This window comes from Physeter macrocephalus, chromosome 14 (assembly GCF_002837175.3).
Source record: "Physeter macrocephalus isolate SW-GA chromosome 14, ASM283717v5, whole genome shotgun sequence".
NCBI classification, from domain to species: domain Eukaryota; kingdom Metazoa; phylum Chordata; class Mammalia; order Artiodactyla; family Physeteridae; genus Physeter; species Physeter macrocephalus.
The window spans coordinates 61,643,515-61,671,092 of record NC_041227.1 but is presented as its reverse complement, the minus strand read 5'-3'; the positions used below and the strand labels follow the sequence as shown (position 1 = coordinate 61,671,092).

General features: G+C 45.4%; 1 protein-coding gene across 1 annotated transcript; it reads left to right on the top strand.

Annotated features, from left to right (window-relative positions):
- Positions 1-27,578, top strand: PDILT (protein disulfide isomerase like, testis expressed). Its single transcript, XM_007114465.2, has 11 exons — positions 1-202; positions 4,941-5,147; positions 11,441-11,574; positions 12,491-12,628; positions 15,911-16,021; positions 16,103-16,228; positions 18,974-19,171; positions 22,250-22,370; positions 24,846-25,024; positions 26,438-26,527; positions 27,345-27,578. Exons 1-11 carry the CDS (start codon positions 1-3, stop codon positions 27,576-27,578), a joined length of 1,740 nt encoding a protein of 579 aa, XP_007114527.2.

The window sequence follows — 27,578 nt, the reverse complement described above, 5'->3', positions numbered from 1 at the left end:
ATGGAGCTGCTCTGGATGTCTCTGCTGCTGGTGGCCTCTTGTGTCAGCACTGTCCAGGGCTCACCAGAGGTGGACGTCAAGGAAGCCAGCATCAACATGTCCCAGCCCTTGCACATCCTGGTGGAGAAAAACTTGATGGTGCTAACACCTGCCGGCCTGACCCAGATACTGAATGAGACCCGCTTCCTGATGGTGCTCTTCCGTGAGTGTCCCTCACTCCTGGGCAGTGGGTGATGGGTGGGCTGAGACCTGCCCCCTTTCTCCTGGCAGCGAGAGGAGTTTATTTATTTATTTTAAGATAAATTATTTATTTTATTTTTGGCTGCACTAGGTCTTCGTTGCTGTGCGCGGACTTTAGTTGCGGCGAGCAGGGGCTACTCTTCGTTGTGGTGTGCAGGCTTCTCATTGTGGTGGCTTCCCTTGTTGCGGACCACGGGCTCTAGGCACGCGGCTTCAGTCATTGAGGCATGTGGGCTCAGTAGTTGTGGCTCGGGGGCTCTAGAGCGCAGGCTCAGTAGTTGTGGCGCGTGGGCTTAGATGCTCCATGGCAGGTGGGATCTTCCCGGGCCAGGGCTCGAACACGTGTCCCCTGCACTGGCAGGCGGATTCTTAACCACTGCGCCACCAGGGAAGTCCCCAGAGGAGTTTTAAATATTGCTAAACACATGAGAACACATGTTAATAATAATTAAAAAAATAATATATATAACGTCATCCTCAATTTACAGATGAGAATACTGAGGTCCAGGGAAATTAAGCAATTTGCAAGATACTATGTTGCCACTCTTGTCTTGATTTGTATCTGGCTCCTCTGTCCCACTGAAGGCAAGAAGCCAGGATTTACCCTCAGGTGTCTTTACCATTCTGAACCTCAGTTTTCTCCTCTGTAAAATGGGCATGAACATAAGGGCCACACTGGATTATTGTGAAGACTAAATAAGATCGCATGTTAAGTTGCTGGGACACAGTTATGGGCACGCTCTTGAGAAAGATTTTTAGATCATCACCTTTAGTGTCTGAATTTTGTGTGCCCACGTTTATTCTTTAGGCTTTGCATCAGCCTGTATTTTGATAGAGAGAACAGACTTCTTTTTCCTGAGACGTTGGCACAGACCTGTCTGTGCCTTGGGACAGGGTAGAAGGGATTTTCCTAACAGTCACATAGTGAGCACTTACTGTGGTCCAGGCACTGTCCTTATAGCCCAGTAAATGTCATATAATCCTCACAATGACCCAGTGTGGTGCCACTATTTGTCTCTCTATCTTGGGACATTTCACAATTGAAATTGAATTTACATCTGCTCTTGAAAAAACAAAAGTTCTGGAAGCACTGGCTTACATTCCTGCAATGTGACAGTTGGCTGGAGCTGAATAACCATTTCCCGTTTTGATCAGAAAACATACTTGTCAGTTTACCACATCCCTATCCAGCCAATCCCACACAGTCCCACCCCTGCCTCACCCCTCTAGTATTTGAGTTTGTGTCCCCTGCCTGAAATTCAGGCCTCCCAACTCCTTCCTCAATTTTTGTCTCTTCTCATTTGATACATTCTCTCTGAGTGAGGCCCCTTCAGTGGGGGAGTCGGGGAAGTGACAGTATCAGCAGCTCAGTTACCATGGATCCCAGTGCTTCCTCAGCTGGCTTGTGCAGCTACTTCATAGCAACATAGAACAAAAACATTCTTTTTGTGTCCTTGACCTTGGTAGTTCACAGAAGGGAAAATCTAATTGGGTCATTTTGCCTCCATCCAATGTGGAGCATGGCTGTTGTGTAAAGTTCCATCAAAATAGTTCCAAACCTCTTGACTTCCATCCAGCTCAGGCTGTTAATGGTTTGTTTCCTTCAAAGTGTCAGGATGCCTAATTTTACTTCCAGCCCATGGAGCAAGACCTAGGAGAGATCCAGTTTGGGCCATTTTCTTTACATGAGCCTGTGAGCAGGACATGATTTCCACTTTGCTGAACTACTCCTCCAGCTGGTCCCCTGCATCCCTCATCCACACCAAGACTTGGGCCACTACTTGAACATTTGTTTTATGGTTCCTTTCTCAGAAGAATTGAGAACTCTGCAGCTGCTCTACCTGCTGTGGATTATATGAGTTAATGGTTTGCACAGGTCAGACATCTAAGCCATCTTCTCTTTTTTGCTGCAGCCTTAATACCTGAATCCTAGACCCTCAGTGGAGACATTGACGGATTTAGAGCCACATACTTTGCACGACACAACACACATCGCAACACTCATTTACCCTTCCAGAATGGCACAGCAGGTCGCCAAGCCTGGATACCTATCATGTCTGTGTGAGAATGCAAGCTCTGCCCATGACTACTCTGTTTATTTTTAATAAATTTATTTATTTGTTTTTATTTTTGGCTGTGTTGGGTCTTCACTGCTGCGCGTGGGCTTTCTCTAGTTGCGGTGAGCGGGGGCTACTCTTCATTGCGGGGCACGGGCTTCTCTTGTTGTGGAGCAGGGCTTTAGGTGAGGGGGCTCAGTAGCTGTGGCTCGGGGGCTCTAGAGCGCAGGCTCAGTAGCTGTGGCACGTGGGCTCAGTAGTTGTGGCTCCGGGGCTCTAGAGCTCAGGCTCAGTAGTTGTGGCTCACGGGCTTAGTTGCTCCATAGCATGTGGGATCTTCCTGGACCAGGGATCGAACCGCACGTGGGCTCAGTAGTTGTGGCTCGGGGGCTCTAGAGCGCAGGCTCAGTAGCTGTGGCACGTGGGCTCAGTAGTTGTGGCTCGGGGGCTCTAGAGCGCAGGCTCAGTAGCTGTGGCACGTGGGCTCAGTAGTTGTGGCTCGGGGGCTCTAGAGCGCAGGCTCAGTAGCTGTGGCACGTGGGCTTAGTTGTTCCGTGGCATGTGGGATCATCCCGGACCAGGGATCGAACTCATGTCTGCTGCATCGGCCGGCGGACTCTCAACCACTGCGCCACCAGGGAAGCCCGAGAGCAGTGATTTTTATCAATCTGTTTGTTGTTAAGTCCCCAATACCTAAAACATTTCCTGGCACATGGAAGATTCTAAAAAAGATTTGTCAGATGAATGAGTGAATGAATCCCATTACTGTTACTGTTAGGTCCCATCCATCCAGCTCTCAGATCTCAGCTTTCACAACCTCTCTCTCTCACTTCCATTTTGGACACTGAAGAGCCCTGGGCTGTGTGTGGAACCTCAAAAACTCCACCGTTTAGGCAAGTGTTTCTCTTGCCCCAAGCTCGTACCCTTAGAAAACTCTGAGTTGGGTGCTCTGTCAGTTAGTAGCCCTGAGCCAGGCACTGCCGGATCCACGAGGGAGGCAGAGGAGAAGCCTGCAGGCCAGAGTGGCTGGCAACCGGCCAGCACCTGCTGGTGGTGATTGATGGGGGTATCGAAGGCAATGATGGTGACAAAGCAGGCGGTGGAAAGGCATCGACCTACAAGAGAGGCAAAATTCCCACTTCCTGTCCATTGACTGGGAGTTTAAAGAAAACGATCATTCACTTTCGGGTTCCGTCACTGGAGCAGGTGTGCTGACTGGGCATAGGGCGTGTGCCAGCTGTCCCAGGCCTAGCCTTCTGGGTTTTGCTTTACAGAAGCCCTCTCTGTTGGACTTGGAACTTGCCCATAGCATTGGAAGTGATTTGCACTTCTTCCAAATGCTCCAGATGGACAAGGGAGTTTGAAAAAGATAAACTGTTCTGGCTTGAAAGGGAATTAATGACCCCCTGCCCTGGCTCGGCCCACCTGCCGCAGACACCAGTCGGTGAGGGACCAGCGAGGGGCCTGCAGTTTCACAATCCTCTCAGGAGGAAGGGAGGCAAAACTGCCTGCCTTTTAGCCTCTCCCATTTAGGCCAGGAAGACCTCTCCTCCTGCTGGGATCACATGCCAGGCCCCTGAGGCTCTTTCCAGAAAAGGGCTCCTCAATCCAAATGCCACCCCCACTGCCCAGCAATGTGATAGTGTCAGGTCTCTTCAACACCCCAGACCAAGGGGATGGGCTGAGTGCGTAGGAGATCATCATAACCTCCCTTCATCCTTACCCTTCCCACATCTGGCCTTCTTTCCACGAGAGAGTCCCCTGCCGTATTACATGCAGATACAGGGCAACTGGAGGGGCCCAACTTGGCCTGTTAGGTCCAGGAATTTCCACCAGATGGCATTCTCTCTCTCTCTCTCTCCCTCTCTCTCCCTCTCCCCCTTCTCCCTCCCTCCCTCCCTCCCTCATTCTCTTCCTCTCTCTCTCTCTCTCTCTCTCTTTCTCTCCTCTCACCTCCCTTCCTCTCTCTTTCTCTCCCCCTCACTATAATTTCTGATAGAAATTTTACAATAATAACGGTGCTAGTAAGAATGCATTATGTACTGACCAAGTTCTAGGCATTGTGCTAAGGGTTTGACATGCCCAGTGGAGGTTAGAGAGCAAGCACTCCGGAGCCAGAGTGAGTGGGTCCGATCCTGCTATACCTCCTGCTGCCATGTGGCCTTGGGCAAGGAGGTCATTTCAATTGTGCAACAGTTTCCTCATCTATAACAGTGAGATAATAATAGCAGTACCTACCCCATAGCGTACTAGGAGGATTAAATGGATTAATCCATGTAAAACTCTTAGAAAGTAATAAGCACAATACAACTGATTGTAAAATAAGTCTTTTGACAACTTCACAAGGTAGCCACTATTTCCCCACTTTATCTATGAGGAAATTGGAGCTTCAAGAGACTAAGTTGCCCAAGGTTGTATTGTTTCCAGTGTTGCTGAACCCAAAGAAACCTGATGTGTGTCTCCCAAACTGACCAATTTCATGAACCATGTGTCTCACATCCTGTCCCATTTCTGAATCTACCCACTAGCAGTGGAGCACCAGAAAAGCCCAGGAGCTAAGCAGGCCAGACAAAACCTCCTCCTTGGGAGACAGGGATGGAGGAAAAGCTCTAGTGAGTTCTGTCTTCATACTGCCTCTTTCAGACAACCCGTCCTCAAAGCAATCCAGGAACTTAGCTGAGGAGCTGGGCAAAGCCGTGGAGATCATGGGCAAAGGCAAGAACGGGATTGGCTTTGGCAAAGTGGACATCACGGTGGAGAAGGAACTTGGGAAGGAGTTTGATGTCAAGAAGGCCCCAGAGTTGAAGCTGTTTTTTGAGGGCAATAGATCGGAGCCCATCAGCTGCAAAGGTAATGGTACTTCTGTGTCGATCAAGGTAATGCTAACTATGGAAACACAAACATCTGCATTTCAGTGGCTTAGCAGAATTACAAGTTTATTTCTTGCTTGCGCTGAGCCCAGTTAGCAGCCAGAGGGTGGAGATGAGGGGACTCTGTTTTCCCCACAGTCTTTCAAGGACCCAGACCCCTTCCAGCCTGTGACTTTGTCCTCCCCTAGGACCCCCGAGCTTCCTGCTCTTCCCTCTGTATCTGGCCAGCTATTGGTGCCGAGAGGAAAAGGGGTGCCGCCAGTGGTGTCCGTGGCCCAGGCCTGGAGATGGCGAATATCACTTCTATTCTCATCCCATTGGCCAGAATTCCGTCAGGTCGCTCCGCCCAACAGAAAGGCTGGGAAATATGGCCCTGCTCTATGTCTATAAGGAAATAAAAGATTTCGGTGGACGTGTAGCTGCCTCCACCACAGCTTGCATCTCAGCTGGTGGGCTCTGGAGGCACCATGAGGTGGGATGGTGGTGCACGTGGTTTATCAACTATAAAGACCAGAGAGTGAGCTCCCCACTCACCTATCTCCCCACACCCACTGCACACTCTTCCACTTTAGAGTGATTTTGACAGGGTCCCAGGCCGAGGAAGCACTGGTTGCTCGAAACGGAGACTGGGAGTTGCTAGAACAAGACGGGTTTGAGACAGGGTGACTACCAAACCCTTTCGCTTCTCTCATCCTCCATTTAGTTAACTCATTCATCTACTTATTCTACACCCTTTTATTAAGAACCTACCATGTGTCAAGCCCTATCCTGATGTTGTGGAAATTTGAAGAATTTTGTGCTTCAGTGTGGCACATAGCAGGTCCTAAGTTTAAAGAGTGTTAAATATATGGATGCATAAATGTATGCACAATGGGTGGATCGACGGATGGATGGAATAAAACTAATGAACGCAGAAGTGCCCAGCACAGCCCTTACTATGTTAGTAGAATGTTCCCATTGTGTATGTTGAATGATTGAATCTCAGAAAACTGAGTGTGTATTTTTCAGGGCCTGGCGTTTAGCAGGTTTGCGAGTGTGAGATAAGCCTGTTTGAGAGTTGTTACAAGAACCAAAGGGACAGGGAGGAGAGGGCCACCATGTGCAGAGGCTGCAGGATGCTTTGCAGTTCTCAGAATGGACACAAAGGGGGTGTGAGACACACAGGCCAGACTTGCTGAAGAGCCAGCCTCAGGGCAGGTTGCATAAAAGACTTGGAGCCTTGAGGCTCCCAGCTGGTTTGTATGAGGCTGGTGTGTGCAAGGGGAAGAGAAAGAGATGGGGAGAGAGGGCAGGAGGGAGAGAAGGGACAAAGACTGCTGCTTCCTATGCACCGGGTGACAGCCCTCAGTGGCCACCCACTGACCCTAAGCGAGGAGCCCTTTGTGATGTGTTGGTTTGGGGGAGGGCTGTGAAGAAACCAGAAGCCCCCAGTTACTTTGTCAAAGTCCATATCTCCTCATGGAGTGGCTCAGGCTCTGGGACGCCTTCACCTCCTGAAGGACAGGTGAGGTCCAACTCCACTTAGAGGTAAGAAGGTGACAGAGTAGCGACTTCCAGACTGTCTGAGCCCCCTTTGTGCTGGGAGCCAGGCCTGGAACCTCCTCTGCCATTCAGGGAGCTTCACTATCACCTCCTCCAGGAAGTCTCCCCTGACTGCCCGGGTCGGGGTGCCTGCCCCGTTTCTGTGGTCCCACAGCACCTGTGCTTCCCCCTCAAAGATCTCATCTCACAGAATTGTATCTCTTCCTCACTGTCTACTCAACTGAGAGCACAGGGCAGAGGCCAATCTCACCTCATTTCCTGGGGTCTCCTAAAAGTCTGCCAGAGCTGGTGGACACCTAGGCTTCAAATCCTCACTACATACCTGAGGAACAATCACTTCCTCCTGTTGAATTCTGATTTCCTCATCTGTAAAGTAGGGATGGTAAAGGCGTCTACCTCCAAGGGTTCCTAGGAAGAAAGAATAAGTCTGCACATGTCTGAAGCATTTACTGTGTTCCAGGCACTGTTCTAGTCCCTTCTCAGATGTCACAACACAGTATAGGAGGTGCTTTTACAGATGGGGAAACTGAGGTGCAGAGAGGGGAATAACTCGCAAGGCTCCCCAGGTAATTAGCAGTGGGATCCACAAACATTTTCTCTAAAGGACCAGAAAGAAAATATTTTAGGCCTTACAAGCCAATCTCTGTTGAAACTATTTAACTCTGCTGATGCCGTGAGAAAGGAGCCATACACAAACAAATGGGCAAGGCTGTGTCCCAATAAAACTTTATTTATAAAATTAGTTGACAGATCATATTTGGCCCATGGGCTACAGTTGACTGATCCCTGCTGTACACTGTGCTGTCCTCTAAGTAAACGGCAGATGTGGTTATTATTATCCTCAAACTATTAGTTTCCTGACCCTAGACTAGTGCCTGGAACACTTAGGTTTTTAATGCATATGTTGAGTTTGAATGGGGTGGAATTGCAAGGGCCCCGCAGTTAAGGAGCCAGCCCATATTTGCACTGGACTTGACCGTCCCCTTCTTCCTCAGCATTACCCCCAACCATGGAAAGAGGCAGTGAGATGCTGGGATGGAGCCAGAGCCCAGAGTTCAGGGCGAGCACTAGCTGTGAGAACTTGAAGCAGCCTCTATTTCTCACTTCCTAAAAAGAAACTTGACAGGGCTTCCCCGAGCTAAGGGGGTCGGCGGTACTTTACTGGCCTCCTGCACTGTGACTTTTACGAAAACTTCCCTCAGAGGCAGGTGGGGTTTAGTCTTTGTTGTTTCAAGTCCAGGTTCTCCTCTGGTCTCCAAGGGCTGATGGTGGGAGACTTGACCTTGGCCATCTCCCTGGAGGGAGGGGGACTCAGGCTGCCTCCAGGCCTTCAATTAATGCTGCCTTCACAGCCTGTGCCTGGAAATATGCAGCGGAGCTCTGGCCCCAGTCAATCATTGACACGGCATTCATACCTCGGTTGTCACTGTGTCCTCTGGCTCAGAGCCAAGCACCAGGAGAGGCACCTGCCTAGTGGGGACAGTGCCCAATTGGCAGGCACTCAGAAACAAACTGTTTGCCAAGTTCAGAGCTATCTCGGACCTATGGGGTCCAGAAGGGCAAACGGAGCTCATCCATCCCAGAGAAGAGGGTCTAAGATCAAGTTCCCTCAGACCGAGTTATCTAATGATCCATTCAACTCATCCATTCATCCCATAATTATTTCCTGAGCACCTACTATTAATCAGACACTACAGGATGCAGGGGAGGAAAATTTTTCCTTTCTTCCCTTCTAGGTTCTTTGGCTGGTCTAATAATTAAATTAACATAAGAAAGAGTAAAAGAAGAAAAACAAATTTAATTTCATACGTACAGGAGTCCCAAAGATACGAGGCTCAAAAAAGTGACCAAAACAGACAGCTTTTATACCTTTTAGACAAAGAAACAATAAAGTTGTGAAGAATTGACAAGGCAAAGGTGTTTGGGCTTGGGGTAGAAAATTAGTGAGGAAGTAACAAGGTTTGTTTATACAGCCTTCTTGACCTTAAATACCTATGTCCGGTGATAAGGATGTAATCTACCCTCCTGGTATAGGGAGAGTACCTCTACATGGGAGATTTATTTCCTGCTTTCGAAGGGACAAAGGAGGGTCAGACATCCTTCTTGCACAGGCTATTTCTCAAGTAACTTTAATTCAAAATAATATGCCAAAGTAGTAGAATTTGAGGTGGCATATTCTGTTCCCCCTTAGGAGCTCCTGAGAAAGTTAGGAAAAAATCATAACTTCAGAAGCAGACTCAATGAAGAAAATACAACAGGTCACAAAATTAAAAATGATTGAGGGGAGAGTAAGAAAAGACCAAATTGAGAATGAAATAAGCAGGGTGAGATGCCCTTGAGAGCTGAGAGGAAAGAACAGCCCAGGCAGAGAGACTGGTGGATGCCAAGCCCAGTGTGCTGGATGATAAGGATATGGCTGGAGTGTGGACGGAGGGAGAGAGTAGCCCAAAGGGAAATCAGAGCAATGGTTCTGAGGACCTGAAATTCAAACCCATTTGGAAGGGTTTTATTCACCTTTTTTTGTTATTTTCAGAATTTCTAAACCAATTCCTTTCAGGTCACTTAAGACATAATTTTTTCAGGCAAAGCCTTTAAGAGAAAGAGTTTGTTTTCATGATACGTGCCTCTTTCTTCCTAAAAGATGGCTTGGACCACTGTGAAAATAGAAACTCAGCCTTGGGGCTGGTGTCCAGGAGGAGGGGGTGACTGCAGTGGGTGGAGAGCCGTGGTCTGAGGGTGCCATGAAGCCTCCCCCGCCCCCTCTGTCCTCTGAGACCACCCCATCCTCCTCTTATGAACTTTTAGAGGCCTGACTCACTGTGGCTTTTTAACTGGTCTAATCTGCATCTACTAAAGCTGGACACAGCGTCCCCATGACCAGGAATTCTTCTCCTGGGCATGTACCCAACAGAAGTGCATACAATGTGCCCCTAGAGACATGCACAAGAATTAATTCTTAATAGCCCCAAACTATAAACAAACCAAATGCCCATTAACAGGGAATGGATAAATAAGTTGTGGAATATTCACACAATGGAATGCTACACAGCAGTGGGAATGAATCTACAGGTGCAACATGGAGGAATCTCACACGTATAGTGAAGCCAGATCCTAAACACATACTGTATGACTCTATATAAAGTTCAAGAGCAGGTTGTTAGAAGTTAGGATAATGGTTACCTCTAGGTGAGGGTTGGGTAGTGGCTGGGAGGGGGCACAATGGAGATTTCCGAGGGGCTGATAACGTTCTATTTCTTTATCTGGGTGATATTTATACATGTGTGTTCATTTTATGAAAATTCATCAAACTATACATTATAATTTGTATACCTTCATGCATGTAAACATACTGCATTATAAATTTTTAAAAGGCCTAATGTTCTTAGGAAAAGTAAGCAAAGACACTGAAAATAATGTCCTTTCCAGTCGATTTAGCAACTCAGTGTGCATTCCTCAAGCCCCAGGCAGCAATTTGTCCTGCCACAGGGCCTTTGCACAGGCTGTTTTCCTCTGCCTTTCCTTTTCCAGTTGCTTCCTGTTAAGTCCTATGTATCCTTCAGTTTTCAGCTTATAAGTGATTTCCTCCAGGAAGCTCTCCTTGACTTCACAGTCTAGGTCGTGTATCTTTTCTACAGGTTCATAGAACTTTGCTGTTGAATACTTACTTTGGGTGTGATTATACACTTGTTTGTGCAGTTATTGGATAGTTGTCCTCCTCAACAGAATGAGAACTGCATAGTCTTGTTTCTGCTCACCATTTTATCCCCAGGACCAAGCACAGCATTCAGTAACGTAATAGGCACCCAACGCATATTTATCAAATGAATGAACGAGTGAAGGAATGAATTATAAGAGAAAGAATAAAGGCCTTTGTAGTGGCCTTTTTGGCCCACCCACTATGTTGTCCAAAGCTACTCACAACAAACATTGCTTTAGCTCATAAACTCATTTTAAACGATCCATTGTATTCTATAGCAGGCCTTGACAGAAAATAATATTTTACATTACCTGCCACCATATGAAACTGATGATCCTAGCAAACACAAGTCCATTTGTAGCCTTGAGTACATTCTGGCACACCATTATGACTCCCCAGATGTGGTAGATGTGTCCCAATTTTAGATACTTTTTGTGTGCTTGGCACTTCCCATATGATAGCTGAGAAATGGAAGTCAGGGTATATGACCTCAGTGGACATCTAGGTCTTAGCTAAGGAACTGGAGACACAGGGAGATAATGGAATTCTCCCAAGGGTGCAGAGCTAGCTGGACTTTTAATTTACATTTTAAAATTTTATGTTTTAAAAAAATAAATCCATATTCCTGTCACTTTGAAGGGTGAATAAGAAAACACAGCTGGGCGTGCTTCCTCCCGGGTTTGAGTCCCAGCTTCACTAGCGGAGTGGCCAATGGCAAAGTTGAACCTCAAATTGCCTCATCTGCAAGATTGGGAGAATATGTATCCCATAGGGTTATTGCGGGGATGTAATACATGCAAAATGCTCAGCCCAGTGCCTGGTCCTTGGTAAGTGCTCAGTCAAGTTTAGCTGCTGTTGTTAATGTTCACGTTTTGGGGCTCAGGTGGGGAGGAGACGAGAAACTGACCTTGGCTTTCAAGGGGTGGGAATCCAAGACAAGAGGTTTCTACTCATTTAACTTGGGGAAGACGGGACTTGCTCCAGTTCAAGAGGAAACTTCTGTGGGATCCATTTAATTGTATGTCTCTCTCCAGGAGTGGTTGAATCTACTGCCTTGGTTGTTTGGTTGAGAAGACAAATTAGCCAGAAAGCATTTTTGTTCTCTGACACCAGTGAGATAGCAGAGTTTGTGAATTCCAGGCCCTTGGTCATCATTGGCTTCTTCCAGGTACTGCATTCAAGAGGTGGGAGGTGGCTTCTCAACTGATGAGGAGTCCTGAGTCTGGGAGGGTGGATAGGGTGAGGAGAGGTCTCCCATTTAGGTTAATTCCATGCCCATTCTTCCTTTTTCAATGAACTGGTTTTCTGGGGGAACTGCAGGATAAAAAATAAAGAAAAAACGGAAGCTGAAATGGTAAGAGAATCTAACTACAAATGTGGACAGTAATGGGGAGAGAGGAGAGGAGATTGACATATATAGAACTGGTTTTGATAGTATAACTGATCTTTTTTGGGGTCTATTTAGAATATCACTGGATGATAAATGATTTACAAATCGTTCTTGCTTTTGGAGAATGAGCTTCTTATACATCTTAACTCATTTCCTATAACTCTGATGACTCCTCCCCTTCTCTGAGTAGAAGTCAGAACTTGGGGATTATATTTATACAAGGGGAGAGTTTGTACCTCTTTCTCTCCCATCCTACATTTTGACATCGTTTTCGGCCCCAATTTTCTTTCACGCGAAAGAAGAAGGCTGAAACTACAACCATATCGTGATATCAAGTTCATATTTGGTACCACGTGTGGTCAAATCAATGGCCTCTTCTGAAAGTAATTAAGGAATAAATGTTAAAAAGTCTTAACACCTGTGTTAGAACAGCCTTCACTCTAATACTTGGAAAAGGTCAAGTTTATCAATTCTCTCCATTCATCTCTGTGGATTTGCCTATTTTGGCCTTAGTCATAGCCGTAGAAGTATTCTGGGTATGCAACATCCATGAAAGTGGATTTAGGTGGCCCAGCAAAACCACAGAACTTGGAAAGGTGAAGAGATGAATTAGTCACTATTTTCACCCTGTCCTTAAAAAATCCAGGCATTTTGCTTCCTACCAAAGCCTCATCAGACATCTCTCCCCAAACAGGATTTAGAGGAAGAAGTAGCAGAGTTGTTCTATGATGTGATCAAAGACTTCCCAGAACTAACATTTGGAGTGATGTTGATTAGAAATGCCATTGGGCGTTTCCACGCCACCCTTGACAGTGTTCTGGTGTTCAGAAAGGTAGGACTTTGGTCTTATTGCTAGTGAGGGGGCTCTAGTTCAAAATAATGAACTATGTGTGTATGTATGGGCTTTGGGTATAAATTCTGGGTCTGCACTTGTGAACTAAGGGGCAGTGGACTAGTCGGTTTCTGGGAAATCACAGTCTTCTGTTGTCTCTCTGGCCTTTCTAGCCATTTTCCATTGGGAGTTCCTCCTTTCCTTAACCAGTAAATGACATTAATTAAGCCTCAATCTTCTGCCCCGAGTTTTCCTCTGGTCCATCTCCCTTTCCCCATCACCCATGACTTACAAATCTCCATCTCCAGCCAGACTTCTCTAATCTCCAGACCTTTATATCCATCACTAGATGTCTCAACATGGCCATGCCTAAAGTCATAATCTCCCCTCCAGATCCTCTTCTAGTGTTTTTTCTCTCTTAATGAATGGTGTCACCATCTCTCCCAGCTCCTCTGTAAGCAAAGCCAGAACACCTAGGCATCATTCTAACACCTCCCTCTTCTCCATCCCTCAAAACCAATCCATCAGCCCAATCCCATTGATTTTTAAATCCAAAATATCCTGCGAATCTATCCATTTCTTTCTACTGCTACCATTCTAGATCAAGTGACCATTCATATTCCATAGCCTAATACAACATACATCCAACTGGTCTACCACATTTTAACTTGTCCTCTAAAGAAAAATCTTTCCAAAATTAAAATCTGATGGTTGCTCTCCTCCTTCCAATTGAAAGCCCTTTAACTGATTCCTATAATTTTTACGATAAAGATAAGTCCCTGATGAGGCCCACAAAGCCTTCCACAGTCTAACCTCTATTACAAACCTTCCTCCTCTCTCCCTCTGGGATCTAGATCTGAGCTGTCCAATATGGCAGCCACTAGTCACATGCGACTGTTTACATTAAAATTAAATTAGGGGCTTCCCTGGTGGCGCAGTGGTTGCGCGTCCGCCTGCCGATGCAGGGGAACCGGGTTCGCGCCCCGGTCTGGGAGGATCCCACATGCCGCGAAGCGGCTGGGCCCGTGAGCCATGGCCGCTGGGCCTGCGCGGCTGGAGCCTGTGCTCCGCAACGGGAGAGGCCGCAGCAGGGGGAGGCCCGCATACCACAAAAAAAAAAAAAAATTAAATTAAAATTTTAGTTTTTCAGTCAAGCTAGCTATTAGTGGATTGTGGCTACTGTATTCAATAACATTGATTTACAGAACATTTCCATCATCACAGAAAATTCTACTGAATGGTGTTACTCTAGACACTGTGGTCTGGTTCCTGGAACATGCATTACTCCCTCCCCACACAAAGCTAAATCCTTACAATAACCATGTTGCTTATAGACATGGCTCAGAGAGGTTAGGTTACTTGCCTAAGGCCACACAGGAAGTAGGTGGAGTGATATCCAGATGCTGGTTGACTCTCAGAGAGAAGTCTTCTCATCGAGAAGACTGTGAGCCATTGTGTTTTACTTAGGCCCATGGAAGTCATTGAAAGATTCTAAGTTGGAGAATAAAATAAGCTGATTTGTGTTTTGAATGAACATAGAGTCCAGAAATAGATCCAAATGCATATGGAAATTTAGTATATGATAAAGATGATATTTTAGACAAGTAGGGAAAATAGCATATAATATGCTAGTCATGTTATTCAATGACTAGCATTGGGTAGCCATTTGAAAAAAGAAAACTAAAGCTAAATCTATATATCACTCCTTCCACCAAATTAAATTCCAGATTGATCCCTGATTTAAAAATATAACAATAAAACTGTGGAAAGACCAGAAGATGCCATGGGAGAGTCTGCTTTCTAACCTTGGAGGGAGGGGGAAAGCTCCTTTATAAAGCATGACAGAAACCCCAGAAAGTATGAAAAGAAATACTGATAAATTTGGATCATACAAAAATTTTAAAATTCTGCAGAATAAACCCAATCACAAAATCAAAAACCAAATAGCAAACTTGGAAATGCATTTAGAAGAGATTTGGTCTCTGTTAATGGTTAAGAACATGGGCACTAGAGTCAGATTGCCTGGCTTGGAATCTTGGCTCCACCTCTTACTACCTTAGCAACCCTGGGCAAGTCACTTCACTCCTCTGTGCCTCAATTTCCTCAACTGTAAAATGGGCAAAATAATAGTATATAGCACAATGAGATGTTATGAAGATTAAATGAGTTAATACATATAACATATATAGAACTGTGGCTGGTACAACATGAGCTGTCCATAAGTCTAATTAGGATTATTAAACTATTGTTATGACCAGGAAAGAGTATAGGCTTTATCCAGGGGACAATGGGGCCTATGAAGTGTTTAAGCAAGAGTTGCATTTTAACAACATCACTCTGGCTGAAGTGTGGGAGATAGATGGAAGGGAAGCAGGGGGAGAAATTGGAAGACCATCAGGAGACCTTTGCAGGAGTCCAAGGAATAGGTTTGGACTAGAGCGTGGGATTGGCATGGATGAAGAGGAGATGGAGTAGAGAGAAATAAGGAGATAGCTGCTTCTTTTTCCTTCCCCCACAGAATTTGATCCTGGGCTACAGAGAATTATGTCATTTCCTGTGCTAATCCAGGTCCTTCTTAGAAGCAGTCATCAAGCAGGATTAATCATGTAAAAGATTAGGGGACAAGAGGGAAGAGATATGGGAACATATGTATACGTATAACTGATTCACTTTATTGTAAAGCAGAAACTAACACACCATTGTAAAGCAATTATACTCCAATAAAGATGTTAAAAAAAAAAAGATTAGGGGAAATGCCTTTGAAGGAAAATAGAGAGGGAGCTGGGGGAAACTTATCAGACCATGATGCATCAATAGATCTGACCCTTTGGAAGGAAGGAAGGTGGGATGGAAGAGTCCTTGACTGCAGTGTAGTTCTAAGAAAGTTCATCAATGTCTCCTATAAGAGAAGCTCTGTATCTCACAGAAATGGGCTTGCCTTCGTATCCCTGACAAATTCATTGGTTAGGAGCAGCGTGTGAGAAACTGCTCAGCACCAGCACAAATATGTTGATGGATTTCAGACAAAGGCAGCTGGCGCTGTCCGTCAAGTATCCTCCCTGTGTCTGTAGGCTGGAGGTTTTCGTGGCTTCCACATACCCGTATTCCACTCTCAGGCTAATCTGCCCAACCATCCATATTTATTAAGTATCTAGATTATGTATTACACCTGTTACCATGGCGTTTTCCTTTTATCCAAGGGGAAAATTGTGCTATTATATTTATTAAGTGCCTACATCATGCATGCTACTGCCCTCTAATGCTTTTCTTCGTTTGTCCAAGGGAAAAATCGTGAACCGCCAGGAGCTTATCGATGACAGTACCAACAAACATACCCTCAATCAACTCATAAAACAGCACCTCACAGATTTTGTTATTGAATACAACACTGAGGTCAGTGAGCAAAGGGTCCCGGGAGAAGGGTAGCTGGGGCAGCTGTGTGCAAGGAATGACCTGTTTTCCTTTTAATTTCAGAATAAGGATCTGATTTATGAATTGAACATCCTGAATCACATGTTGCTCTTCGTCTCCAAAAGCTCCAAGTCATTTCGTATGATAATGCAGCACTATAAATTGGCATCGAAGAAATTCCAAAACAAGGTTTGTGGAAGTGGCCACTGCTCCTTGGGGCTCTTTATTTAGGAATCCAAGAGCTGTAGACCCTAATGCGATCCATCTGCTTTACCGATTATAAATTAATCCAGGAAGGACTGGTGTATTCATCTGCATACCGATCTCCTGATTTGCATTCTTCTTCCTGCCCAGCGTCTCTTTCTTTCTCACCAAACCTTTGCTCCTTCCCTCGTCTTTTTGAGAAGTCTTACTATGGGAACATGATTGGTCTGGCTGCTTTTTCAATGGGCCATGCTCCACTAAGAGTGGGTGACTGCAGTGTGGCTAGCGTTTGGCTTGGCGGCGAGGGGAAGGAAAGACCGCTCCTGCCTGAGATCAAGGAGTGTGAAAAGCCTGAATGTGTGAAGCAGCACAGACAAGCAGTTGCTGAAGTTCAGGCTTCAGCATCAACAGACCTGGGTTCAAGTTCTCGTCCTCTTACAAGTGATTTTGTCTTAGATGAGTTTAACCTCTCAGTCTCGGTCACCTCCCGTGTAAAATAGGGAGTTATAGCAAGAATTAGAAGTGCTATATGTAAAGCAATGAGCAAATGTACAATAAACAGAGCTTATATTTTTTTGTTATTATTATCATTAGAAACACATCAGGGGACTTCCCTGGCGGTCCAGTGGTTAAGACTTTGCCTTCCAATGCAGGGGGTGTGGTTTTGATCCCCGGTCGGGGAGCTAAGATCCCACATGCCTCTGGGCCGAAAAAAACAAAACATAAAACAGAAGTGATATTGTAACAAATTCAATAAAGACTTTAAAAATGGTCCACATCCAAAAAAATCTTAAAAAAAAGAGAAAAGAAACACATCAGTTTTTCCTAAGTATTATACCTATATTTATAGAGTTAGCACCATCTGGACTCTGGGGGCTATTTACTTCACTTTTCTCTTTATTTTTATAAGAAGTAAGGTAATGGTAGGTTCTCTTTCTCTTGAAGAAAATTATTCTGAAATTTAAACAAAACAATTAAAAACTTTGAAACCCCAAATAAATACAGAATAAAGCCACTAGGCATGAGCATTTTTAATGTCTGCTACATCCCACCTCATTTTTCTCCAGGAAAGTTATTCTAATTACAGAAACGCCTCTTGGAAATACGTTTCCTGGTTTATTCAATTTTAAACTTCAAGAATTTTGATGTAATTAAATTGATTACAATCGGATTGCTTTCACGCTATTACTGTTATAATAGTCAATGCTTAGCCATAATTCTTCTAGATTTTTTTAAAATTTAACACTTTAATCTAGGTGGAACTCATTTTGGCATATATCATGGGTTTAGGTTGTAGATTGCCTTTACCCCAGTTAGCAAACTTCTAGAACGCCATTTATTGATCGTGCTCCATTTTCATGCCAAAGATAAACAGTTGGATGAATATGATTCCAACAGGTCATACCCCCACATCTTATCTTGTTCACCTCTAACAAATGTTTATTGAAAGTATACATGGTTGGTTTTAATATGTCTGCTTTGTTTTTCACAATCCCCCTAGCACCTGGAAGAGTGTCTGGCACATAGTAGGGCTCTTAATATTTTGATAGATGAATGACCTGAGAGTATCCAAATCCAGGGTCTGCAGGAGACTCTAGCTGGTCTCCTTCTTCCATGCTTGTTTCTTCTCTACAACCAGAGTGGTCTTTTAAAAATTATCACCATGTCACACTCTGGCTTATTATCCTCAGTGACCTCCCATCTCATTCAGATTAACCCCTGGCTCCTTACTGCAGCTCTGACCTCATCTCTCACCATCTTCCATGACTCTCTCTGGTACTGCAGCCACACTGGCCTTGTCTCTCTATTCTATAACGTTCCATGTGTCCCCCCTCCCCACACCCAGGCCTTTTCAGTGGCAGTTTCCACTGCCTAAATAAATGTTCCCCTGACTTGTTACTCATCACCCAGGTCCCAGCTCAAATGTCACCTCCTCAGATACTCCTGCTGAACTTCCTACCCAATACTGAGCCTCTATCTCACCCCATCTGTACAGTCACTCTCTCACAGTGCCCTGTTCTATCATCTGGTTGGCACTCACTCACTGCTATCTGATTGACTAACGTCTTTACTCATTTCTTGCCTGTCTTCTCCACTAGAACGTGAGTTCCATGAGGGCATGGATTTTGTCTGCCTTGTATCCCCAGTGCTTAGCAAAATGCCTAGTAGCCACTCCACAAATAGGTGTTGAATGCATGACTGAGTGAGGTCGTGAGTTTCCTAGATAGAAGAATAATTTAGAATAATAATGAGGTGAAATGTTCTGAGCATTTTATACCTCCCAGTCACTGAACTAAGCCTTTTACATACAGTGTCCTGTTTCATTCTCACAGCAACCCTACAATGTGGGTACTATTATAATCACCACTTTACAGATAATGCAGCTGAGGCACAGAGAGTGGAAGTTACTGTTTTGCCCAAGGAACTGGGATGAAAGCTCAGGACCTCCTGTCTTCCTGCGGTTGTGTGAATGGTGTCCTGCACAAGGATGGTGAAACCAGGATGACAGCTGATGCCTGTCTGTGCAGTGAAGCACAGGGCTGCCCCTGCCTGATGAAAAGGAGCTTTTGTCCTGGCTTTCAGGAGTGCTCCATAGACTCTGCTATTCGCTTTCCATTAGTGTCCCCTCCCCGCAACAGCTTCCCAACAGTTTCTCTCCCTCGGTGAGGGGGTCGTTACATTTTTCATGCCTCCGATCCAGAGAGACACAGGTTTCGTTTGTTTTGGCAGATCCTTTTCATCCTTGTGGACGCAGACGAGCCCAGAAATGGACGTGTCTTCGAATACTTCCGGATCGCAGAGGCTGATATCCCATGTGTCCAACTCCTAAACTTAAGCTCTGATGCAAGGTACAAAATGCCTTTCGAGGAAATAACCTATGAAAACCTCAAGAAATTCGGCCAGAGCTTCCTGAATAGAAAGGCCAAGGTAAGCTCATCCTTGGACAAGGTTTAGCCAGAGCCTCAAAATAATTCTTTTTCTGTAATTCTGAGGGCTTTAGTCATCTGAATGGGGAGGTAGGATAAAGGTCAACCTCATGGTTCTTGTGAGGAAATACCCCCTTTTCCCCACCTCGAATCAATTTAACTTTTGATCTGTCCTGACCTTATAATTCCACCATTAATTCTTTATTCTTAAAGTAAAGGCATTTTCTTTGTAGGAATCTCCAAATGAAATGCAGGCACTCCTAGGGCTGGCATTCTCTGAAAGTAGGTTCTTATCCTTCTTTCAGACTCTAATGTGAAAGATTTCCTTGGCCCCAGGGTAGATGCCTGCTTGGGGGAGAAGATGGGGTGGCATATATGAAGCAATCAGGATGTAACCTCAAAGGCTTTAGGGACCAGGGAGGAGAGGCTGCAAAAGGATGGCTGCATAACATTATGTAGCCCCATAACATAACCACCTGCTGTTTATTTAGCTCTTGCTATATCCTCGACCATCCTGCTGAGTTATGTCCTGCTGAGTTAGGTGACCATATTATTTATTTTCCAAATGGGGACACTTTTGAGAGTAATGGAAGCAATTTTAAAAAGTGTTCTGAAATGACAGGAATAAATTGGGACTCTCCAGGCAAACCAGAATGTGTGGTCACCTTACCTTGGAGGGTTCCCACTACCTTCTGTCCGTCCCCCCACAGACACTGCTTCCCCCGCAGCCTTCTCAAATGAAAGCTGGTTTTTGTCTGACGGACAACATTATCACAGGCCAGTTGGTAAGGTTGGTGTCCTCCATGCCACTTCCAAACCATTTCTCCTCCTTCTGCCTTCAAAAACTCCAGATTCTTTGGATTCCACGCCTTTGGACTTTAGGCCACCTGCTCCTGATCCTATTGTTGCTCTGATCACTTCCCTTTCACTCTCTGAGCACTTAAGCTCCTCGTCACAGACCTGCCCTCCACCCCTACTCTGCCCTCATTTACAGAGATGTCAGTATCCAAAACCCTGGTCTTTTCTCCAGTAATGGGGTGTCCATGCCCTCTCAGCCACCTGCTCTTATGGCCATACCCTAGAGATGGCAGCCCCTCTGAAAGCCTGATTTCACACCTCCCGTCCTCTTAGTTCCCTTCTCTAGTAGCCACGTTGCTACAATCCCTAACCCTTTTCATGGCCTCCAGTCTCCTGATCCTGTTTCACCATCCCTTTATTGCCCTCCTTCATGAACTTGGATTCCACGGTTCATCGCTCTGATGATGATTCCCTTAACTCTTCCATCCCTTCCACCTCCTCTACACCCTGTAGTACTTCCCAGGCAAAATCGCCACTCCTGTTGAACCCACTTAGCTTCCCTACTGCTTCCAGACCAATCCTGGAGAAAAAGGACCTCACCGCGAGGCAGGCTGGCTTCATGGAATCACAAACCAAATATCCCGTGGGCTCGTAGAAATGCCCTGACGTTTCTATATAAATTTCTCTTAGTGTGTTCATTCTCTTAATCTCGGAGTCTCTTTCTCCTTCAACCCCATTCCTACTTGCAGTCTGAACTGAGGACTCTAATCGTACAGCATTAAGAAAACAGAAGGCTTCAGACAGGAGCCCCTCATTTTCTATCCCCACATCTACAAACCTCCCTGGAGCTCTGCCTGTCCTCTTTCTCCCCCTCTGGTTATATCTCAGGAGGTGTCTGTCTTCCTCTCAAGGGCCAGCACATCCTCTTCTGTTCTTGGAATGAAGATGAGCATCCTTCGCATGACCTATAACATGTCACGTGCCTGATCTGGCCCATTTCTAATCCTCCGTTCCCCATCTCTCATATCCAGTCGCCACACTTCTTAAGCTCCCTCCCAAAGAATTTTCAGGTCCTTTCCAGGGATTGGGGTGGGCATGAGGGAAGCTACAGTGGGAGACAAGACTGGTGAGCTGGGCAGAGGCCAGACAGCAAGGATTTGTGAGCATATTAACGATATGGTACCCTAAGAGCAACGGGAAGGCAGATTTGTCTGGTGAAGGTAGAATCTGCTTGTAGGAGGATAAAGGTGTGGTGAGGATTAGGAGGAGATGCAGAGGGAACACTAGGAGGCTATTACAGTGACCTAGACGAGAGATGGAAGCTACCTGGCCAAGGGTAGTAGCAGTGCAGACAGAGAGGAGTGTGTGAATTCAAGAGATATTCAGAAAATAATGGTTGCAGAGAAAAATATATGGTCTGAGATTTTCACCACTTTCTTCAAGGAGAAGCAAGAGCTGGGTTCATTCTTTCATTCATTCACAAAACATTGACTGAGGTCTCATGATGTGCCAGTACTCAATTGTACTTAATGATGGGGGAAGAAAAAGTCCCCTGTGACGTTCCCTTCATTGAGATAGTGAGACATTAATCAAATAACCAGAAAATTAAATATAAATGATAAATAAGTGATGCAGGAAAAGTACCAAGTATTATGAGAATTTATGAAAGCAGGGCCTGACCTTGTCTGGGGTAGCATCAGGGAAGTCCTTCTCTGAGATCATTCTGAAAGATAAATCTGAGTTAGAGATAAATCTGATAGAGAAGGGCGTGTGGGAATGAGGAAGTGGGTGGAAGGCTAGCCCTTTGGGTGAACAAACCAGCGTGGCTGAAGAAAGCAAGCAAGGGAAGAATGGTGATGAGCTTGGAGAAGGTGTCAAGAAACGAAGTGGGATAAATATTTTATAGGTCACATAAAATGATCTTAGTTTGATTCTTGGGGTAGTTGGGGATGGCTATATTTTTGGGAGAAGGGACACAAACTAGTTTAGATGTTAATGGTGTGAAATGCACTCTCATCTAAGAATTCTAACGATCATGTATTTGAAATGCTAGAATCCACCCCGGTTTGGAGCCCTGTCACCTCATCAGCCCTCTGATTCCAGTGCCCTGGACAATCTAGGCTGCACATCTAGCTCATGATCTATCTCAGCATTTCCAACTCTTTCCCAAGGCTGTTGCAAGAACAGGAGAAAGTCTTCCATTGTTCCCAGTCAGGGTGGGGAGCCCCAGCTGCCAATTCCTTTCTGGAGACCGTGAAAGTCTCTCAAATTTGCTTTCTAGAAACATCAATCCAGTGAAGAAATTCCAAATTATTGGGACCAGGGGCCAGTTAAGCAGCTTGTTGGGAAGAACTTCAATGTCGTTGTCTTTGACAAGGAAAGGGACGTATTTGTGATGTTCTGTAAGTATCTCTGCAGAGGCCATTGGAGGCAGTGGCTTCAACATTACTTTTCAGTGTAGCTCCTGAATTCTTGGGTACCAGAATCTCCAAAAATCTATCAAAGCACCATGCCAAGAATGGTCTTCAGACATCCAAAGAGTTTGGATCAAGATGCTATTATTCCTGTCCTGCCCCTAGCTGCCCCTAGGTTCTTCAAACCTTTTTTTTTTTTTTTTTTTTTTTTTTAGATTCCATGGGAAGCAGCCACATAGCACAGGGAGATCAGCTCGGTGCTTTGGGTCCCCCTAGAGTGCTGGGATAGGGAGGGTGGGAGGGAGACACAAGAGGGAGGAGATATGGGGATATATGTGTTATGTATAGCTGATTCACTTTGTTATAAAGCAGAAACTAACACACCATTGTCAAGCAATTATACTCCAATAAAGATATTAAAAAAAAAAGATGCTATCAGCTACAAAGCAACTCTCCCCCCCAATCAAACTCTTGGAATGTGTGGAATACCTTCTCATAATCAGGCCTGCGGCTATTTGTAACAACAGTAATGCTGATGGCTAACGCTGACTGAATGCTAGATAAACCAGGCCTGTGTATCTCATTTAACCCTCACACCTTACTTTTGAAAGTGGCTACTTTATTGCTCCCACCTTACAGATGAGTAAACAGAGTTCCAGGGAAGTAAAGAAACTTTACTAGAGTCACGCAGCTAGTATGTGAACTTAATTAAGTAAGGGATTGGAACCTAGTCAGCCTGAATCCAGTGCCTACTCTAGTAACTGCTGTACCAGTGACCAGTGTAAGTTAAGTAACTTATCAAATGGTCCATACTTAACATACCTAAGTTGGTGCAGCCAAACTGAAGACCCACATCATGCATGTAAAAGACTTGCAACAGCGTCTGGCATCTTGTAAGCAGTTGATAAATGACAGGTATTATTGCTCTTATTTTCCCTGTTGTTACAATTATTTCCATTGCTCACCCAGGAGCTACTGCCCTTCCCTCACTGTTTCTGATTTGCACGTGACAGCCAAAGCCAGGGACCTTCTCTTCCACCCTGAGACACAGAGAAGGGTGGTAATGCAGTGACTGCAGACATCTCTTTTACTTAACAGGAGGAGTTACCATTTATTGTGCACTTATGAGTTTGCAGTTTATACACCTGCTCTCATTTCCTCCCCTAAACAAGCCTCTTAGGAAGGTCCAGTGGATTTCCCCATGATACAGATCAGGGAACCAAGCCTCAGAGAAGTTAATTACCTTACCCCAGGTCACACAGTAAGTCAATTGCAAGGCAAAAAGTTCAAATCCCGTTCGGAAGCCATCATTGCCTGGAGGGTGAAACAAGGGCTGGATTACATCATGCAGGCCTTTAAAAATCTCATTGAAATGGATGCTCATCCACAGAGCCAGGTGTTTAAAGTTTGCATGGCTGAATAACCATGATCTGCTGCCTTTAAGTGAGAGGCTAGGGAGGCCCTTCTGTACTCACTGACCCTGGGAGTCATGAGAATGCCCACTTAGTTCCGGTAAAAAGCAAAAGCAGCTTCATTTTCTTGGAAGCAGGGCTGTCAGATTGGCTCCCTGGGACCACCGCCATTAGGCCCCCTCGTGTTCCAAGCCAGGGCCCATTGGGCTCCAAGGGAGATTCGGGGATTCAGCTGGGAGAGCAGATGGTCACAGAAGCACTTGGTTTGTAAATGGAGGGATGATCATCCAAATGTAATAACCAGGGCCTTTGACGCCACTCCTCCCACAGAGCCAGACATTTTAATGGAACAAGCAGGCAAGGTTGTTTCCCTTCCATGCTGGAGCTGGTCCTAGATTTTTCTCCATAGGTCCCGGTGACTGGCCCACTCACACAGCTCAGGGGGGAAGTACAGTGTCCCCTTCCCAGGGGTGGTTGTACTTGTCACAACCTCATGTTCACTTCCTGGGTGCGTTCTCCTCCCCGGGACTGAAAGGCAGCGTGAAAGCACGGTCACAGCTCAAAACAACCTGTCTGCAAATCCCACCTCCTCTGCCTCAGTAACTAAATGACCTTGAGCTGTGAGCTTAACCTCTGTTGGAAAACTCTCATGCTATCTCACACACACACACACACACACACACACACACACACACACACTTTCTGGCAGAACAAGAGGAATCATCTATCATAAATATTTTTCTTGGTTTTCCTCTTCAGCTAGAGTGGAAAGGAAAATTTTCAGAGAACAGAAGAAAATGTCCCAACATGTAAAAAGTTTTAGTGTCTGAGTGGAAGGGGACTAGGTTATTATGTTTCTTCTAATTTAGTTAATGATGATCAGGTACTGTGGTTGAAATGTAAAATAACCTAACATACTACTAGAAGAGAGGGGGGCTGCAATTTGCATGGCAACAGACCATTAGTGGAACACAGTGATACTGTCTACGTGGGAGTGTGGCTTTCAGGGTCTCTATTAGTGTGAGCTTGAGTGACGGCCTTTCTCTTCCAGATGCACCCTGGTCCCAAAAGTGCAGGGCGCTGTTCCCAGTGTTGGAAGAGTTGGGTAGAAAGTATCAAAACCACTCCACAGTCACCATCGCCAAGATCGACATCACAGCAAATGACATTCAGCTGACGTACCTGGACCGGTACCCCGTCTTCAGGCTCTTCCCCACTGACTCTCAACAAGTGAGGGGCTCCTGGGAGTCACATAACTAGAAATGTTACAGTATCGTCATGGACTCAGTCTCTCCCTGTCTCCAGCTCTGCCTTTTTTTACCAAATCAGCTTCATTCTCAGCTCCAGCCCTTATTATCTTCTCATATTCAAGTTAGAGAGTGTTTTCCATTAGCTTTCACAAAAGTCCCAAGTCTCAGTCTGATTGGGTCCCCCCCTGACCCAGTCATTGTGGTCAAGGCGATGTGGGTGTTTTGATGGTCAGGCCTAGGTCAAATGGTTCCCTCTGGTATTAGAGCTGAGCCTGATTCAGACTATATGGAATAAGGTCGGGGGAGTCACCGTGTGAGTATTGGGGGTGGAGTGCTATCAGAAGAAGAAAGAATGCGTAATAGAGACAATTAAGTATTTTACGCTTTGGTGTTAGAGTCATCGAACATCACCAGTGTTCATGCAACACATTCTTCATGCCACTTTGGCATGTGGGGAAGAATGTCAATCAAAGAATCACAAGCCAAAGTCCCTGCTCCTAAGAAGAGTATGACTGAGTGTGGAGGAAAAGTCATGATAGGCGCTCATCTCCAAGTGCAACTGGAATTGGATAGGGCAGATACTGGAGGACAGATATGGCTGGAAGTCTTCATGCAGACATGAGACTTTGAAGAATGGTGGGGATTTAAATCAGAAGGGTGTGAAGTATAGGTAGGAAGTATAACATGAACAAGGGCATAGGCAGAAGGCTGGCCCCAGAAAGGTGAAAGGGATGTCATCCTCCTGGTGCAAAAGATGCACGTGCCTAGATTGAAAGGGTGGACCTGGCACAGATCTTCAGTTATCTGAAAAGGAGTTTGGACAGCCAGAGGGCAGTAAGCAGTTTCCTAATCTTCTTAAAGACTGAAAGAGGAAAGGAAGCTAGTGATGGCTGAGCAAGAACATAGGCCAGACACTTTGTAAAATAACTATTCTTATTCTTTAGTAATAATAATAATAATAATAGCAAATATATATAGTGCAGACTATGAGTCGGGCATTGTTTTAAGTGCTTTGGGTATAGTGACTCATTAAATCCTTATAACAACACCATGAGGTAGGGACTGTTATTATCTTCATATTACAGTTAAGGAAACTGAGTCATAGAGAGGTTAAGCAACCAGACTACACTGCTAAGTGATGAAGCCAGGGCTTGAGCCCCAATAGTGTGGCTCCAAAATTCTTGCTCTGAACCACTACCTCACAGCCCTACGATGGAGGACGTTTCATTATGCTTATGTGAGAAACATGGTAATGGAGGCTCAGAGCAGTCAAGGAACTTGCTTACTGCACTTAGGTTGTTAGGAATTTGACTCTGGATTTCCCTGTGGAGCAATCTCTGAGTATTTTGCAAGAAGGGGCTACCATTTTGACCCTGCTCCATTTTCTTCCTAGGCTGTACTATATAAGGGCGAACATACCCTGAAGGGCTTTTCTGACTTCCTGGAAAGTCAAATCGAGATCCAGACTGAGGACGAAGATGAGGTAAGGCAAAACAGCAGTACCCTAGATTATTCTGTCCCACACAGAACCATCAGGAGCTCAATGGACTAGGAAAGAGGGTACCAAGATTTCCATAATCTTGTGCACTTTGGAGAGAATGGAGGATGAATCCAGTTTGGATGACTTTATTTCAAGGACACATACTACCAGAAAGGTGGAGTTGAGAAACACTGAGAAGGGCAAACGCTCTGAAGTCTCACACAGCTCCTAAGGCTGCTTCCTTGGGTCCACTGATCCTGACTGGGTAACCACATGTCTTGATGGGCTCTTGCCCTCCGGCATCATTCTACAATCTCCATTCTCTCCTAATTCTGTTCATGCCTCAGTGAGGCCATCTGCTGGAAGGTGTCACCTGTATCGGTTAGGACCCTTTCAGTTGCAAATGTCAGAAACCACAGTACTCTTTGGCTTAAGCAGCAATGGGAATTTATCCCCTGTAACTGGGAGAACGCCAGATGTGGGTGGATCCTGAAGCTCAAAGTTGTTTTCTGTCTCCCCATCTCTGTTTTCCTCTGTGTTGGTTTCATTCCCAAGTAGGCATTTCCCCACAGAGGGGCAATGACTGCTCCACAGTTCTCAGCTAACACCCTCTCAGCTTGGAAAGAAAGTACCTACTCTTTAGTCCTAGCAAATGTCCGGGAATGGATCTCAGTAGCCAGGCCTGGGACAGCCGCAACTGTGGGCATAGAGCAGAGAAAGGCAGCTTGGCAATTACAATAATTATCGCGTAATTCTTGCCTCTGTTTCTTTTTCCACCTTCTTCCCCCTGTGTCCCTCCCACTCTTCTTTTCTTGAATAGCTACTGTCTGTTGAGCAAAGTGAAGTGACAGAAAAGGAGGTGTTAGTTGAGGAAAAGGAGGTACCTTTTACGAAGAAAGAGCTACCAGAACAGAAGTTGCCTGAGCTGGAGAACTTGACCAAGCTGGAAGGGCCAGCTGGGCAGAAAGAAATGGCTGAGGAGGAGGAGAAGGTAGCTGAGCCAAAGGGACCTCCAGGACAGGAGAAGAAGCCAAGAGTGAAGGAAGAACTGTAG

Coding starts and splice junctions, on each gene's coding strand:
- PDILT (XM_007114465.2), top strand. CDS start 1: ATGGAGCTGCTCTGGATGTCTCTGCTGCTGGTGGCCTCTTGTGTCAGC. Junction 5,148..11,440: donor GGAGCCCATCAGCTGCAAAG/GTAATGGTACTT, acceptor GTCTCTCTCCAG/GAGTGGTTGAATCTACTGCC. Junction 25,025..26,437: donor TCCCCACTGACTCTCAACAA/GTGAGGGGCTCC, acceptor TTTTCTTCCTAG/GCTGTACTATATAAGGGCGA.